The sequence below is a fragment of the Protopterus annectens genome, chromosome 9.part0 (genome assembly GCF_019279795.1).
Source record: "Protopterus annectens isolate FY-2018-M chromosome 9.part0, PAN1.0, whole genome shotgun sequence".
Taxonomy (NCBI): Eukaryota; Metazoa; Chordata; order Ceratodontiformes; family Protopteridae; genus Protopterus; species Protopterus annectens.
The window spans coordinates 1,789,854,561-1,789,869,407 of NC_056743.1; the positions used below are offsets into that span (position 1 = coordinate 1,789,854,561).

General features: G+C 39.8%; 1 protein-coding gene across 2 annotated transcripts in view; it reads left to right on the forward strand.

The window, feature by feature from the left end:
• The window catches only part of LOC122812266 (tetratricopeptide repeat protein 39A-like), an 825,358-nt gene that overhangs the window by 457,038 nt on the left and 353,473 nt on the right, over positions 1-14,847 (forward strand). For both annotated transcript variants that reach the window (XM_044084661.1, XM_044084663.1), the window contains exon 6: positions 4,037-4,101. In XM_044084661.1, coding sequence (XP_043940596.1) covers positions 4,037-4,101 — 65 coding nt within the window. The remainder of the gene's footprint in view (positions 1-4,036; positions 4,102-14,847) is intronic.

The following is a 14,847-nucleotide window of genomic DNA, read 5'->3' on the forward strand; positions in this document are numbered from 1 at the left end:
TCACTATAACCCTGCAGCACCACCACAGACAACATTGCCTCCTACACAATGCTACAGGATACTTAATCCTTAGCAGTACCCTCAGACGTCATCTACTGCACTCACAACACCTCCAGCTGTCACCACAAACAAGGGTTTACACAAGGGGTGCAGCTATGCCTTGAAGCCTCTTGAGCTTGTTGCTACATATGATAATGTCCTAGTCACAGGTGACTCTCTAGTCAGACACACCAATGCACAAGACACCAGGCTGATGGAGGGATGGTAAGCTGTCTTTTATATAGCAGAATTTGAGATGTCACCAGGCACTCATTTCCCTTACCCCAACTATGCATATGTTGGATGTTCATGTGAGAGTAAATGACCTTAGAAATTCTATCTTAGTAAATACAGGTTCATGTATTCATAGGTTAATACTTGGCTAGCTGCCCTTGAGGACCATTTTAAGCCTAGCCAATGACACATGGTCAGAATCAATCCCTATACTTGTGTCTATGAGGTGAAGATCTTAACCATTATGCCAAAGCCACTAACTACAAAGTCACCTGTGATGAGGACATTGTCAGATGAGTTCTTAGTGTATGTATCTGAGGCTAGAAGTAAACTATTCTTGAGTTGTATGTTGCTGTTGCTGAAAAAGAAATAATCGACTTCAACAACTCGCTCAGTAACTGGTGTCATTCTAGATGGATCCAGTGTTTGTCATCTTGGAGGGAGATTATAAACAGTCCTGCCTGGTGTAATGGTACATTGGGCCTCTTGCTTCACCCCATGCTTCATTGTTTCCACCTCCACAACAATGGCACCTAGTGGGTGTTGATGTGGTGGCGCATATCTCAGTTCCTCATTTTCATCCTGTGTAACACTGACACATCATCCTCATGCACTTGTCTCTTAATCTATGGCTGCTACACCAGTAATGTTTTTCTGTTACAAGTATACTCACAGTGGTGTCAGTAACTGTTAACAAGCAACTTCTTTCACTATCTGGGAAGTTGCAGTACCATATAAATGGCCAGTGGTGCTGGTACCATATTAAACTCTCCTTCCCCACGGTTGTGTTCCTCTTCCATTAGAGAAGTCCAAGAAAGTAGTTAGTATTTACAGTTTATTAGACAGTACCAGTCAGTTGACTAAATGTCACACATCCAGGTGTCCTCCTAAAGTAGTCTAGCCAATGGCCACAAGTGTAATAATTTGTGTTGGCAGCACTAAAATATAGATACATGCCTTGGACACAAGTTACTTTCCTCAAACTTGTACAAAAACATGATATTTATTCTGGTAGTTGGTGCAGAGATGTGTGTGATTTGTAATTATTGTGGTACAGGGTTTGATTGTCTCAGCCCACATTTCCCTACTGTGTGATCTTAAGAAACTAATGTAACCAGAAAGTGCTTGGGAACAACTGGAAATTAGGGTTAGGCTTCTCAATGGCACCTGGACTGCAAGCCTAGTAATTACCCAAGAACCTACAAACCTATGATCCTATTTTCAGGCTTGATTTACCCCTTCTCACAATTTTCTGAATTCTCCTCATCACGTGTAATTTTTGATGCTGTCTAGTAGACAGAAATGTTCACTCAATGACCAATATACTGCTGGCACTAATAATTTAAAGAAAGGGGACATATGTCTTCCATTTCTTTTTCAGAAGCAAAAATAAGTGACCTTGTATGGTAGACTTTTTCAAAACAATTCATTCAAGTCTACAGATTTTGCACCTCTATTTGGGAACGTGATCATAGTTTTACCGTCATCTTTGTCGCTGTCTGTTTTTTAAACATGTTCCTGAGTAGTCCACATTCCTACTGGAAGCGAGAGGAGTTGTGTGCTATTTGATATTCAAATTTTATGCTAATTAAATGTCCAGATTTATGGCTGGATGTAACTACTTCTCAAGGGCCTTTATTCTTATTTTCAATGACAGTAGGTTGGAAGGGTATACCTATGAATGAGTGATGCTCAATTGTTTGCAAAGTATTCCTCAGTCACAACTAATAGAGAACTCATTTTGTCTACAGCCTACCTGATAACATTGCAATAACTGTTTTTGCAGGGGAAAGCCCCCCCCAATACACACTTCCTGAACTAATTGTCCCTCTGTGAATGACAACAGATGGTTCCAGCCAGTCGTGCTCAAGGAATTAGAAACTACTTATCTTTCATCACCTGTTGGGTGAGGTATGAGAACAGTAGACTCCCAAATGCGTAACCTTGTGGGGAATATCCAGTATAACAAACTGGTTAAACTACTCAGTTGAGGGGTAGGTTTGTAACATTTACAGGAATCTTGTATGGATCCAGTTTTTGCAGTGATTGTCACCCCTTCATGCTCCCCATAGATACACCATTGTAAGCATCAGAAAGAGTACAGCAGGCCTGGACAGGAAACATAAACCAATAAGATGCTTATGGGTGCAGATTGTAGTTCAGTGGGGTACTTGTGTTAGGAGAAAGAAGCATGGTGTATTTTGTTGTTATTGCCACTTGTTTATTTAGGCATGTAATTTATTTATGTGGGAAAATCCCTTTTCAGTGGACGCCTGGGGAGAAAAGGTCCATATTACTTAAATTTGCATGTGCTAATAGTAAAAATGTAGTATATATAACACTCAGGACTATATAAATTAATAGGTGATCAACTTGTTATATGTAGACACAGTATAGTACTTACAGCATGTTAAGCTTATATATACAGTGGATTTAGAAGAGCGTTCATGTTACATTTTGTACGGTTCTATAATTTGAGCACTTTATTTTGTGGATTTTGGTGTTAATAAATTCCTCCGTTCACTACCAGCGAGCCTGAGCACTTTTTTGGAATTTATTATATATACAGTACGTTAAGCTCACACCCATCAATCGAACACTCATTTTTGTTTTACAGGCTGTAATCTCACTGTAATTTTATCATGCAAACAACAAATGAGGCATATGCATATTTTAGCCAGGCAGTTAAATTCTCTCTAGACCTGTAACCAGGAGAATACTGTAGCAAAAGAGCGAGAATCTTTTGGTATTTGTTTGATCTGACTGCATGAGGAGAGGATGTGGTACAGAAAATAACCAGGCAGTGCTTGGGAGCATCTGGGATTTAGAGCCAAACACCTTTTCAGTGTGTTTACTTGGATCTCCAAGTAGACAGCCTAGACCTTGGGCTAATGAAATTAGCTGTATAATAGTTATGGGATGGGAAACTGTATGAAATACTTTGGATAGGTCTAAAAATAGGGATACAACCATTTCACCTTGTTTCTTCTGTCATGAATATAATTTATAAAAATGCTGTGTTGTGGAATGTAATTGCTTCAGGACTGCTTTGTTATTAAAATCTGTGCATTCAGAAATCTTTGTTGTTTTCTATTATGTGCAGAATAAGATGCAGAAATATCAATTATGTGGTTCTGAAGGCTTGAGGCAAACTGTAGCCGCTTACAAAGACATTGAGGTGCCTTTTGATTTTTGTTCAACTAGCAAGCAGTTACTAGGTGCAAGTGACTTCAGAACTGACGTAGGAGTTTTGATCTAGCCAAGAAGCAACTTGTTAAAGGTCATGCATTCTAAATGAGAGGCTTAAAGGACTTGACCCTGTGTCTGCGAGCTGTAGCTTGTAATCAGTGCGTATCCTTAACCCTCTGTTCTGTACTGCCAGCCACTTTACATTCTCTGTATGATTCTTATTTTTGTTTTTTGACTAGGATGTTCTATTAGAGCAAAGCCCATGTATAGTGGAGGTTTTGGGGGGAGGGTATTCAAGAATACATAAAAACAAAATGCTAGCACTTGTTGAAAACCATCATACTTACTCAAACAATACACTACACAACAGAACCAGAAACTAATTTTCTGATAAATGCGTACACTCAAATGTCATAATTTTTTTCAAAAAAGCACTAATTGTGGTACAAGGACTTTGAAAGCTGGTAATTACTGGCAGTAAAATTAAGTGAGCAGAACAAGAAAGTTATTTATGAAAATGTTCTTTTAAAGTCTTGTGCTATATTGAGTCTAATGGTCTTTTTTCTTTCCTTAGGATGAGAACATGGTGAATTTCATAAAGGGAGGGATTAAGGTGCGGAACAGTTACATGATTTACAAGTGAGTTTTTACCCTTTTACATAGTTTGTGATCATTCTCTTTGTTTATGACAATATATTTCACTATTCCCTCAAAGAGAAAAAAAGGGTCTTCTCTGTAATTAGGAACTTAATATGGTTCTAAATATGCTGCCCACTAAGTTGCAAATCATTAACACAGGCTTTGTGAGCTTGTAAGATGTAACATGTAAAAATAAACCGTTTTATAAAGGTGTGGAAAAAAAGGTACCCACAGTTGTTAAGTTTTGTAGTGTATGCCATTTGTTTCAGCATAATGTAATAACACACTTTATAAACTGGATGGTTTCCTGATCTTCATAAGATGACTTGAGTGGTTGTGCCATCAGAGAGATGCCAAATTGGGATGCTTTTGCTTCGTATTTATATACTGGGTGACCCTGCCTGTTTAAACAGTTTTTTTAAACTGTAGTTTATAGAGGTAATAAAGAAGGAAAAGTAGTTGCAGATTTGTCTGGGGTATTCTACAGTGGTATAAAGCTTTAGGATGTAAGGTTAATTCATAATTAACATGTATGCCATATGATCAACCAAGAGTACTTGGGTGCCCCATAAAGGCCTCAATAAACTAGTTATACATACAGGTTGTCTCTGTGTTTAATGAGCATCATGACTGACATTAGAAATATTGTATGGTGCTAGGAGCAAAAAAAATAAAAAAAAACAATCTTTGTTATAGTACAGAAAGTAATTTGCATTTTAATGTCTTTATTTTTGTCAATGAGAAAGTCATTTTGTCTTTCACATAACTTGTGAGAAGCCTTCAGATATTTTGCACAGTGGAGAATTGGCCTTAGTGTGTATGATGAATGCTGCTTTTGGTTAATGGTCAGTATCTACCACACTCAGATAAGCTCCACACTGCATAGTTACAGATCAGAGTTATAGTCACGGACTACCCAGGATTTCACTCATCTTAGACTGAGCCCAATACCTTTCAGTGCAACTTCATCAACAGTAATTGAAACATGAGTTTCAAACATTGTGAGTGTTTCTGCCATTTCACACTGAGCTAATCGGAGGAAGTCGGAGGAAGGGCTCTGAGCCAACTAATCTGTGATATATAACATTAAGTATCCTGTTTTTGCTTATTTCTGAGTTATTTATAGCACTTTTATTGTCTGCATATACTTTGCTAGCTAGTTTCACTGTGTGTGAGGTATTAACTAGAAATTTTCTGTTCCTCCTTTCCCCTTTACAAAAAAAAAAATTCTAAGCTTGTTTCCTGCCTTTCCTGTAAGTTGTTTAGTCCAGATACAGATTTGCTGTATCTAGGACTGTTTGTAAGCTTCTGAGCCCCCAAGCCTTTCTGTGTTGGAGAGAAGCCTTCTATCTTAATTTTGTTTCTTAGAACTAGCCAGTTTTCTAGTTTCATCACTCAGATCTGTTTCATTGAGCTTAGCACTTGTTCAGAACTCATTGTAAGCACTAAATAAGCTACAAATTACTACATCACTCAACTTTCCTCACTTGTCTAGAGGAAAACAGTTTTTAGTACTTAATAAATAAGCACCTATCCAGGCATGTCTAAGGGTCAGCTCCCCATGTTTTCTCCAGACTACCTGATGAATCTGGGCATCTTGGGGCAATGCAGCAATTGCCCCATGTACACAGACAACCAAACCCCTCCTCCTACCACCCAACACTACAACCTGTGAGAGATGCACTTATATAGCCAAACTGGAAGCAAAGCTCTCTTCACCCAAGACTGGACTAGACAGTCACAAGGAGAAGGTAAACACTTGCACCACACCACACTCATCACATAGTCCCTCAAAACCTACACCACCAAAACACACATATAGAAACACAAAACACACATTCGTGGAGGCTCACAAAAAAAAATGTACCCAAAAAACAGGGACGTCCAACGCAGAAACGCAAGCAACCTCCACCCCCCAATTCAACCCAAATGACACATAGCCACAAACTCAGTGTGCCACTCAACCACAGCCCATAAGGCATAACAACGTACCCAACACACACTAGTCATAGGTGATTCTATAGTCAGGCACACTGATGTTCCACTCACCAGGCTAAACAAGGAGAAAGTTATTGTCAGCTGCCTGTCAGGTGCCAGGATCCGCCACATAACACATGCTGGACTCAGGTCACTCCACAACAAGTACAAATATGACTCTGTAATTGTCCATGTTGGTGTGAATGACCTGAGATGTACCTCCCTGGACTACAAGAAAAGAGACATGGAGGAGGTGTCTGATCTTTTAGCCCAGGCAGGTATGACCCTAGCCCTGAGTAGCATCCTGCCATCACCCAGAATGATACCACAGTACAAGGACAAAATGATTGACTTCAACAATTGGCTAAGATTCTGGTGTAATTCTGAGGGGATTCCAGTATCTGTCTGCTTGGGGCGACATGATCGATAAACCACGATGCTTTACCAGAGATGGCCTGCACCTTTCTCCCTTGGGAGTCCGGATACTGGCTAAGGCACTTGCCACCCCAATAGTACCTTTTTAGGCAAGATTCAAATGACAAATTCGCCACCGTAACAGCTACAAGCAAGCAAAATCTGAGGGTAATGCTACTTAATGCTAGAAGTCTAAACCTCAAAATGCATTCACTCGAGGCACTCCTTAAAATGGAGAACATCGACATCTGTGCAGTGACAGAGACCTGGTTTAAGGCTCCAGAGAGCACCCCTGCATTACCAGGCTATAATTCATACCACACCTTTCGGCCACCTAACCTGGACTGAAGGACTAAAGGTGGAGGCGTGTCCATATTCATAAAGGATATCCACACCTCCAGGCTAGTTGCTCAGCATAATGTATCCGAGATTATCCAAGTGCAACTAACTCTGGGCAAGCCCACAATTCAAATTGTAGCTTGCTACAGATCTCCCACCATGCCCCAGGATTCCCACTCCTCATTTCTTGATACACTGGAAAATATTGGGGTACAACCTAACACCCTAATGGGTGATTTCAACTACCCCACCATTAACTGAGAAAGCTACTCATGTATCAACTGTTGTGCTCAATGTTTTCTGGAATTCATAAATTCCAACACCTTGGATCAACTTATCCACACCCCCACCAGGGGCAGCAATATCCTAGACCTGGTCATTACCAATATTGGCAACTGGTGTTCCACACCAGAGGTCAATTCCTTGTTGGTCAGATCTGACCACAAGCAAATCACCCTAGACATCCACATCCCACCCCCACCCCCCATTATGGAAACCATTATGGAAACCACCGTAAAAAAATTCTCCATTTCTCATGCTTCTTAAGACAGAAGTGGCAAACTTCACGACACCCATGCTGACGGACAATAGAGGTACGACTGCTGAATCCTATACAATTGCACTTTATAAGCACTTACATGAGTGCATGGATTGTGCAATCCCTAACAGAAGCAAGATGCTATCCTCCAAAAAAAGGAAGCCAATCTGGTGGTCCCCTGCCATAAACAAACTATACAACAGAAGAAAGAAACTGTTGCAAAAGAGTAAAATCCCATGATTGGAGGAACTCCGTGGTCAGCCTCAGTAAGAAGCTGAGATCCCTCATAAAATCCTCCAAAGCTAGTTATGAAAACAAAATCGCCACTGATTCTAAAGACATCCACAAAGCATTCTATAGCTATGTCAAGAATCTCAATGGCAACACTCAGATCTGCTCTGAGTTACAGCACAATGGCACTAAATATACAGAGCCAACTGATATTGCCAACATCCTGGCAGATAGGTTCAGTGCTAACTTTACCACTCTCTCATCTCCTAAAGGGCCCATCTCTTTACCACTCTCTCATCTCCTAAAGGGCCCATCTCTATACCAGAAGAATGCAAACTTCCTGTAATCACAGCTTCACAGGTAAAAAAATACACTCTCCAAAGCCAAGAACACAGCATCCATGAGACCTGACAACATCCCATGCTGCATTCTACATGAACTACAGAACAAACTGGCACCCCACCTAAGTACCATGTTCAATCATAGCCTCACCTCTGGCTTTCTGCCCATTGAATGGTGCACAGCAACAGTTATCCCACTCCATGAAGGGGGAGCCACCACGGACCCCGGAAACTACCACCCCTTTGGCTGACGAGCCTGGTCTGCAAGGCTATGAAACGTATCATCATGGAACTTATAAACAATGACATTGGTAAATCTCCAAACTCTGGACCCTACCCATTTCTGGTTTGTAAAAGGCAGATCATGTCTCCTAAACATGATAGTCTTCTTTGAAGCGATCACCAAAGCCGTAGATGAGGGTAAGGTGGTTCACACAGCCTATCTAGATCTCGTCAAGGCTTTCGACACCATCCCCCACTCTGGAATTATAGATAAACTCACTTAACTAGGTATAAATCCCTATGTCACAAGATGGGTTGCCAGCTGGCTCACTGACAGAACCCACACTGTGAAAGTAGCAGACTCTAAATTCAACTTCAGACCAGTGACAAGTGGAGTACCACAGGGTTCAGTCCTAGGTCCTCTCCTGTTTGGTATCTACTTCTCTGAAGTACAGGCTAACACAGAAGGTCTTTGGCTAACAAAGTTCGCAGATGACTGCAAACTAGGAGCCGTAATCAAAAATCCTAACTATGTGGACATCCTACAAAAGGGCCTCACTGAGACAGATGCCTAGTGTCAAAGCCATGGCCTCAAGCTCAGTGCCAAAAAGTGCATTGTCATTCCTTTTGGTAAAAACTCTGTACCCATGAACTACCACATAGGCAGTAGTCGACTTAACACTGAAAGTGTGATAAGAGGCCTTGGGACCCAGGTGGACAGTAGTCTCTCCTTTGATAATCACATCGCCACAGTAGTCAGGAAATCCTTCTACGTGGCACACCTTATCACAAAAGGTTTCTCATCCAGGAAAAAAGAGGTCATTGTTCCCCTCTACTCATCACTCATTAGACCCATTATAGAGTACAACGACCCTTTTGGTATGTACCTCACAAGACATCTACAACAACTGGAAAGGCCACAGAAATACCTCACAAAGAGGATTACCGGCCTCAAACAGATGACCTACACAGACCATCTCAAAAAACTCCAGCTTTACTCTGTCACATATCTCCTACTCAGAAGTGATCTTGCACTAACATACAAAGCTATGTCAAACCCAGAGCTGTTGGATATGCTCCACTTAAAGAAATCCCAATCCCTCCGAGCTACACGCTCTAGGGACCTAAACCTTGTCACCACAATAAACAGAACATGCTGGGGGGCATAGATTCCTGTCCCAGAGACTTCCCATACTCTGGAACAAACTACCTATCTAAATCAAACAAAGCTCCTCATTAGCACTCTTCAAGAAAAATCTTGATGATTGGATGGGAGATAGGAAATTCACTCCAGGGATCACTTCTGTGGCTCTGCTTAACAGGAGCACAGGAAAATCATTTTCTTGGGTGGCAAAAGCCATTTGGCTAGGCTTATATAGGCCTTAGGGCCAATAGCCTAGTACCTTCGTATGACCATAGTTATTGTGTACATGTATATATATATATATATATATATATATATATATATATATATGCACACACATGCATGCACACACATGCATGCACACACATGCATGCACACACAGACACACACACACACACACACACACACACACACACACACACACACACATACACACATATACACACACACACACACACACACACACACACACACACACACACACACACACACACACACACACACCCTTTATCAGAATGCCTATCTTCAAGCTCTTCCTTCTTGAGCTGTATGGTAAACTTCCACTGGGTCAGTCAAAACTAATAAAACAAAAACACACTTTACCTTTTATCATTAAAATAAACCAACATTTAAATATTTAAATAGTTGTAGTTAATCAAACACACACAAATCTGCTGCCATATAGCAAATATAACTAGTATAATAAAAAATAATTAAACAACAACAAAAAAATAGTTCACCATGCTGCTCTGCCAAAAGATGCTTTATTTAATATGTAAATGTTTTCAACACAGTTCTTATTTAATTTTGTTTATCAGGGTAAAACACTGATCAATTTTAACCATTTGCAGGCTTAACAGTAAAGTAAGCTTAAATGTATAAGTTATGTTGTGTAGTGACATAACGTAGATGTAAAAAATATGCACATATTCACAAGAAGGCTTAAAAAGAATTAGGATCAGGAAAATGCGGTATATAATACAGGTGTTATAGGTGAGGCAAATGGAAGGAGAATGGACATAGTACAAGTATTTTAAAAATTTTAGCAGTGAAGAGAGTGGAAATTGTATTAAATAAAGCATCCTTTGGGATAGTGATACTGTGAACTTTTTTTGTTTAAATAGTACTTGGTTCATTCTTCACAGTGAGCAGATATCCCCAGTTGTATGTGCATTTTATATGTATAAAACCTTTAACCAATAAATAATCAGCCATAAACTGTCAGAACTGAATAATACAATTTGTAAATTGAAATAAATAAGTTGAAGAATTTCTGTCCCAAGTAAATATGCAAACTGTAAAAGACTTGCACAAGAACTTGAAAATAAAACATTCAAAAACATAATGGTAAAAAAATACACTGTGTAATGTCTGAACTAAAAACTGTCTGCTAGCTGGTAGCTTGGAGGCATAAAGCCCTACCTAAGACCAAGGTGACCTGATTTACATTAACAGCTTAGGCACATGATGACACTGGCTGGGGAGGGAAAGATGAGTAGATTTGGCCATGTACTACATTGGTCCTCTTGGGGAAGAAGATGGGATGCCAGAAGGTTGGGGTGTGGTTTTATGCTGACAAGACTGCAGATTGGTGGTAGCCTTCATACTGGTTGTATGAGAAAGTACACTCACATTAAGAAGGCATTATAAGCTTAATTAGTACCCATCCTTCTGCCCAGTTGTTGGGGTTAGGTTATAGCATAATGCCCTCATTTCTTGCTGTCTTAATGATGGCCTGTTTGGACAGCTGTTTCCTTGATACCAGGTGAAACCTACAGTTAAAGGGAACAAATGAGCATGTCTGACTGGGACGATTCTTATTGGTCAGCAGATAAGATGGCAAAATCTACATAGAAAAATTTCTTCTGGCTATAGCTACTCTGTTCATACTGCTTTTGGTTTTTATGTTCAAAAAGGAATTTCGGAGTCCTTACAGGTACTGAATTTGAACTATACCTCCAAGGATATCCTCCAGCAGTATAGCAGTCAGTCCTTCTGTTTACAAGTCCCCAACAGGGTTTCATATGGTTTTAGTTTGGATTTAGAAGATGCAGTACCTGATTCCACAGTTTCTTATCCAAGAGGAAGATGAAAATTCAGCAAGATAGAGTCCAAATAAGGAAACTGTAATCTCACTCCACAGCCGCCAGGGACCATGAGATGGTACACTGAAGGTATGGCACAATCCAAAAGCAAGAGATTGATGACATAGTTTTAAACTGTAATACATTTCACACCAGCAAATGTAGCTGTGTAGCATTCTACACTTTTTGTTTTACATATTGCATTTCACAAAAAGGCTAGTAGAAATCAATTTTTTTTTTACTTTTATCTTGACCCAGTACTGCTTTATTGCTAGCTCTTATGCATTTTTCTTTAAATGAACAGAAGTATTTTTCAACTTTGTTCTTCTCACAAGATTGTTGTACAAGAAATAGACAAGGGGTGGCTTTTAAGAGATGCACACTGGAACTTATTTAAAGCTGTGTATGTAGTCTAGCAGTTAGTGCAGAGAATGAAGGCTGTGAGCTGTTAAAACAGCTGTTCATGATCTACTTTCTATTATCTGTACAAATATCCATACAGCACGAGCAATTATGACAAGGAAATATCCCACGTTTATTGTACATTCTATTCAAAGTGGCCATTTTCTTATCTTTATAACATAACCAATTTTCAAGTTGGAACAATTTCTGTATGAAAATCTAGGTCTAGAAATTGTTCTAACTTGTACAGATAATATTTTTATACACCTAAAAATATAGTTTCAAGTGCATTGCATTATGTAATGCTTGTTATATTGTATATTTTGCCACATGAAAAAGATGCCTGAGTTTTTATGTAGGCAAATCTTGGAGAGTAAATGCTAGAATTATCAAACATCTCTCAGGCATACATAGAGGCATTATTTCCAAAGCTTTGACCAAATATGCTGTTGATAATAATTCTGAGCATGGCTTTATTTTTTTAGAGTTACTGAAGTGCTACATAGAACTTTGAGGTGCAGTGATATAAATAATAAATTAGAACTTAGAGTATGAGTGGATAATTAGACTACAGGCAGATGTTATACCTGGAATTATTGCCACTGTTGAGTATAAAACCAGTTTTAAAATGTAAACAATTTTGTCTCAGGATTTTTAAGATCATCTTTTTAAGAATACTAATTACTTAATTATTTTGTTTTTATCATTTGCTAGCCTGTGTCTTGTGACTATTTTAAATGTATTATGTAATAGGACTTTGAAATGAACTTGCTTTTCATCACTGAAGGTGGATTGTATCTAAAAGCTTTATTGTAACTATGAAAATATTTTAGCGTTTACAGAGCCCATCTTTTTTTTTTTTTTGTGGATTTTGTAGACAGCTTGACTTGTGATTCTGTTTAACTGCTGATTCGATCCTGTTTGTTCCTGTTGTACTGCACATTTAGTGACAGTACTGTGCCTTTAAAAACTAAAATATGATACTACTGAACTTTTCATTTTTTCAGGGAGCATGGTTGCCCTAGCTAAAGCATAACATGACTAGTAAACAGAAAACTGAAGTGATATGTTAAATTGGAGACAACAGGGAATGTCCTGTGACTCAGGATGAAATACAGACTCCTCTAAGTGCTGCACTCCATAACTCTAGTGTCTGACGTAACACATGATGTGGTAACTGGCCAAGACTTTCTGCCTAGTTTAGCTAGCACATGATACATAGGGATAAAGTTCTAACTATACTCAGGGTAACACAGACCCAATTAGTGGCTCAGGAGTTTGAGCCACTGACAGTGAGGGATAGTTATGTCCATCTCAGGGAGGAGGGCATTTGTCTAGACATTACCTGTGGGAAGACATGTTCCATACAGTTGAGTAGCCCTTATGTGTAACTGGCGAATGTAAAGGAGGAAGGGATGCCAAGCGGTAGGTCGTAAATGCATCATAAATTAAAAAAATCCTCCAGTAGAAGCAGTCAATGGCATGACCCTCAGGACAGCCTTAAGTTCTGCACCACTCCCCAGCCTTCAAACATAAATAGTTCAGAGACAGTAGGAGGAGCTGGTAAACTTGGTGATGGAAGGGCACTGTGGGTGCCAGAAAGAATAAAGCAGAAGAGGAATAAATAAGAGACTTCCCTTAGTTTAAAAGTAATAGTAGTTATGAGGAGAAAGGTTCAACCAGATATGTTGCCTGAAATACATAACTGCAGTAAAGAAAAGAAAATACACTCAGAAGGTGCAAAAGGTTGTAAGAGTTGGCTGTCAATGAAAGGGTTTGGTAAATATGAGCCTGATTCTTACTAGAAGACGCCAGTAGTTAAAATAATAAAGGAAGTCAGTATGGAGACTGACAGGAAAGGTAAAGCTAATTAAAATACTCAAATAGTTAAAGCAATAAAATAAATCAGTGTGTGGAAACTGACAGGGAAGAGCCTACGATTAATAATACACTAAGGAGGTAGGTATAGAAACTGAGAAACAAACAGATGAATTTCATATTGAAGAAAAAATTGAAAGGTGAACCTTAACAGAGTGTTAGGTTTCTCCCTGTTATTCCAAAGTAGAGAGCAAGTCAGAAACAGAAGCAGGCCTAAGGGTAAAGAACGAGAGAGCAAGTCAGAAACAGAAGCAGGCCTAAGGGTAAAGAACGAGAGAGCAAGTCAGAAACAGAAGCAGGCCTAAGGGTAAGAACGAGAGAGCAAGTCAGAAACAGAAGCAGGCCTAAGGGTAAGAACGAGAGAGCAAGTCAGAAACAGAAGAAGGCCTAAGGGTAAAGAACGAGAGAGCAAGTCAGAAACAGAAGCATGCCTAAGGGTAAAGAACGAGAGAGCAAGTCAGAAACAGAAGCAGGCCTAAGGGTAAAGAACGAGAGAGCAAGTCAGAAACAGAAGCAGGCCTAAGGGTAAAGAACGAGAGAGCAAGTCAGAAACAGAAGCAGGCCTAAGGGTAAAGAACGAGAGCAAGTCAGAAACAGAAGCAGGCCTAAGGGTAAAGAACGAGAGCAAGTCAGAAACAGAAGCAGGCCTAAGGGTAAAGAACGAGAGAGCAAGTCAGAAACAGAAGCAGGCCTAAGGGTAAAGAACGAGAGAGCAAGTCAGAAACAGAAGCAGGCCTAAGGGTAAAGAACGAGAGAGCAAGTCAGAAACAGAAGCAGGCCTAAGGGTAAAGAACGAGAGAGCAAGTCAGAAACAGAAGCAGGCCTAAGGGTAAAGAACGAGAGAGCAAGTCAGAAACAGAAGCAGGCCTAAGGGTAAAGAACGAGAGAGCAAGTCAGAAACAGAAGCAGGCCTAAGGGTAAAGAATGAGAGAGCAAGTCAGAAACAGAAGCAGGCCTAAGGGTAAAGAACGGGAGAGCAAGTCAGAAACAGAAGCAGGCCTAAGGGTAAAGAACGAGAGAGCAAGTCAGAAACAGAAGCAGGCCTAAGGGTAAAGAACGTAATGAAGGGAAACTACCAGCTCCCTTGGTGGAAGTAATGCATTTTATGAGTTGTCATTTTTAGATGAAGAATTTGATTCAAGGCAAGGCCTGTGTTGATAGGAGAAGAGGTCATGG